The 1783-nt window shown below is 35.8% G+C and overlaps 1 protein-coding gene across 1 annotated transcript in view; it reads right to left on the reverse strand.

The window, feature by feature from the left end:
- Nucleotides 1-1074, reverse strand: part of LOC106330521 — a 10997-nt gene extending 9923 nt beyond the window's left edge. Inside the window, exon 1 of the mRNA XM_013768974.1 lies at nt 835-1074. Within this exon, the coding sequence (XP_013624428.1) occupies nt 835-1074 (240 nt within the window). The remainder of the gene's footprint in view (nt 1-834) is intronic.
- Nucleotides 1075-1783: the final 709 nt, after the last annotated feature.

A 1783-nucleotide genomic window follows, 5' to 3' on the forward strand; every position in this document is an offset into this window, starting at 1 on the left:
AGGGCTTCTTGGACGTTGTAGCGGCCACAAATCTGAAATGTGAGTCCTTGTTGAGGAACTTGCGACGACAAAATCTCATTCCAGGCGAGTCATCATCCGACACACATCCCGAGGCAGATGTAGAGATGAGGAGTGATGAATTCTACCGGGCGATGAACGACTCTTAGTTTTTTTTTCCGGTTGTTGAATTATAAATTCAAAACTTATTTATATATAAAATATTTTGGTATTGATTTTTTAAAAAAAATTAATTTTATTAATAAATTAAATAATTTTAATTATTTTTTTAAATTATATATTTAAATTCTGTAAAATAAAAAAAACGAAGTAAATTCGTAGCTAATTTACGACCTATTTACGTGGAAACTTTACGAGGAAATGACGAGAAAAAAATAAATGAGTATTTTACGAGAAAACGTTTACGAGGATATGACGAGGAAAGATAAACGAGTACTTTACGAGGAAATACTTTCGTGGTTGTTACGCGTACTTTACGAGGAAACTCTTTCGAGATATTTGCGTGTAGTTTACGAGGAACACGTTTCGAGGTATTTACGAGGAAATCTAGCGACCTCCTTACGTGGAATATTTACGTGGTCTTTACGACGAAATGATTACTTCGTCTTTACGACGAAATATTTTCCTCGCTAATTTACGACGAATTGGCGAGAAAATATGTGTTACGACGAACGAGTAACGACGAAACGTGTTTCCTCGCTAATTCCTCGTAAAGCCTCTTTTACGACAAACTCACGAGGAAAACCGCCATCGTTAAACTGGTGAAAACCGCCATCGTTAAACTTATGTTTTCTTGTAGTGTTTTGCTGCACTCACTTCCTCCTTTATATTATCCTGCGAAGGATTATTTAAAAGCCTCTCACGTTTCTCACATAAATCATGATAAGCTTCTTTAACCTTCATTGATAGCTTCCCCGGTTTCTCTTTACTCAACTGCCTTGTTAGAGGTTTCAGAGCTTTTAGAGATTTTGAGAAGCGAAAGAGAGCTGATGTCGACTCAAACAATGGTGGAGCATCCTTCCAATAATCTTCAATTAACTTGAGAAACTCCGGCATGTCAACCACTCCATTAGTGAATTTGAACGGCTTACGCTTTCCTACTGCTTCAGCGTCTATATGAAATCTTTCTCTTAGGTGATCAAAACATCCTCTAGCTTCAAAAACCCCATACGCATGAGTACGTTGATGAAGCCAGGTTTCATTTATGAAAAATCGATCTACCTTCTTACATATAAGCTGCCATTCCTCTCGCTTATTGCACCAAGTGAATTTTGGACCCTGACAGCCTAATCAGTTAATCACCGCATTATCCATCATTCCATTGTTTCATCTTCTCATCTCCCATGACTCTGACAATTGCAGAAACTGTTAATAACTCCGACGTTATAGGACATTTTTCCCTAACAAACGATTTAAATTGCAAAAATGTTTACTAACTTTTTGAAATTCTAATTCACGCTACTATATAAAAATCAACAATATACACACCACATCACATCTTCTCTCTCTCTGTAAGATTTGTTTCATAGAAAACAGTCAATCAATCACAAAAGTCTCCAACAACGGGGAAAAGAGAGGAAGTTATTTTTCATTTTCATGTTACGTGTAATAACATTTCAACTTGACGAGACTTTTTGTAGTATGGCGGAAAGCCATATGGTGGTTTCCACATATACAAAGCTTTCTTTTGTTCTTTGTAATCTTCTCTTTTTCCTCTACCCTTTTCACCTTTGTTGAATTATTAATATATATATATATATATATA

This window comes from Brassica oleracea, chromosome C3, assembly GCF_000695525.1.
Source record: "Brassica oleracea var. oleracea cultivar TO1000 chromosome C3, BOL, whole genome shotgun sequence".
NCBI classification, from domain to species: domain Eukaryota; kingdom Viridiplantae; phylum Streptophyta; class Magnoliopsida; order Brassicales; family Brassicaceae; genus Brassica; species Brassica oleracea.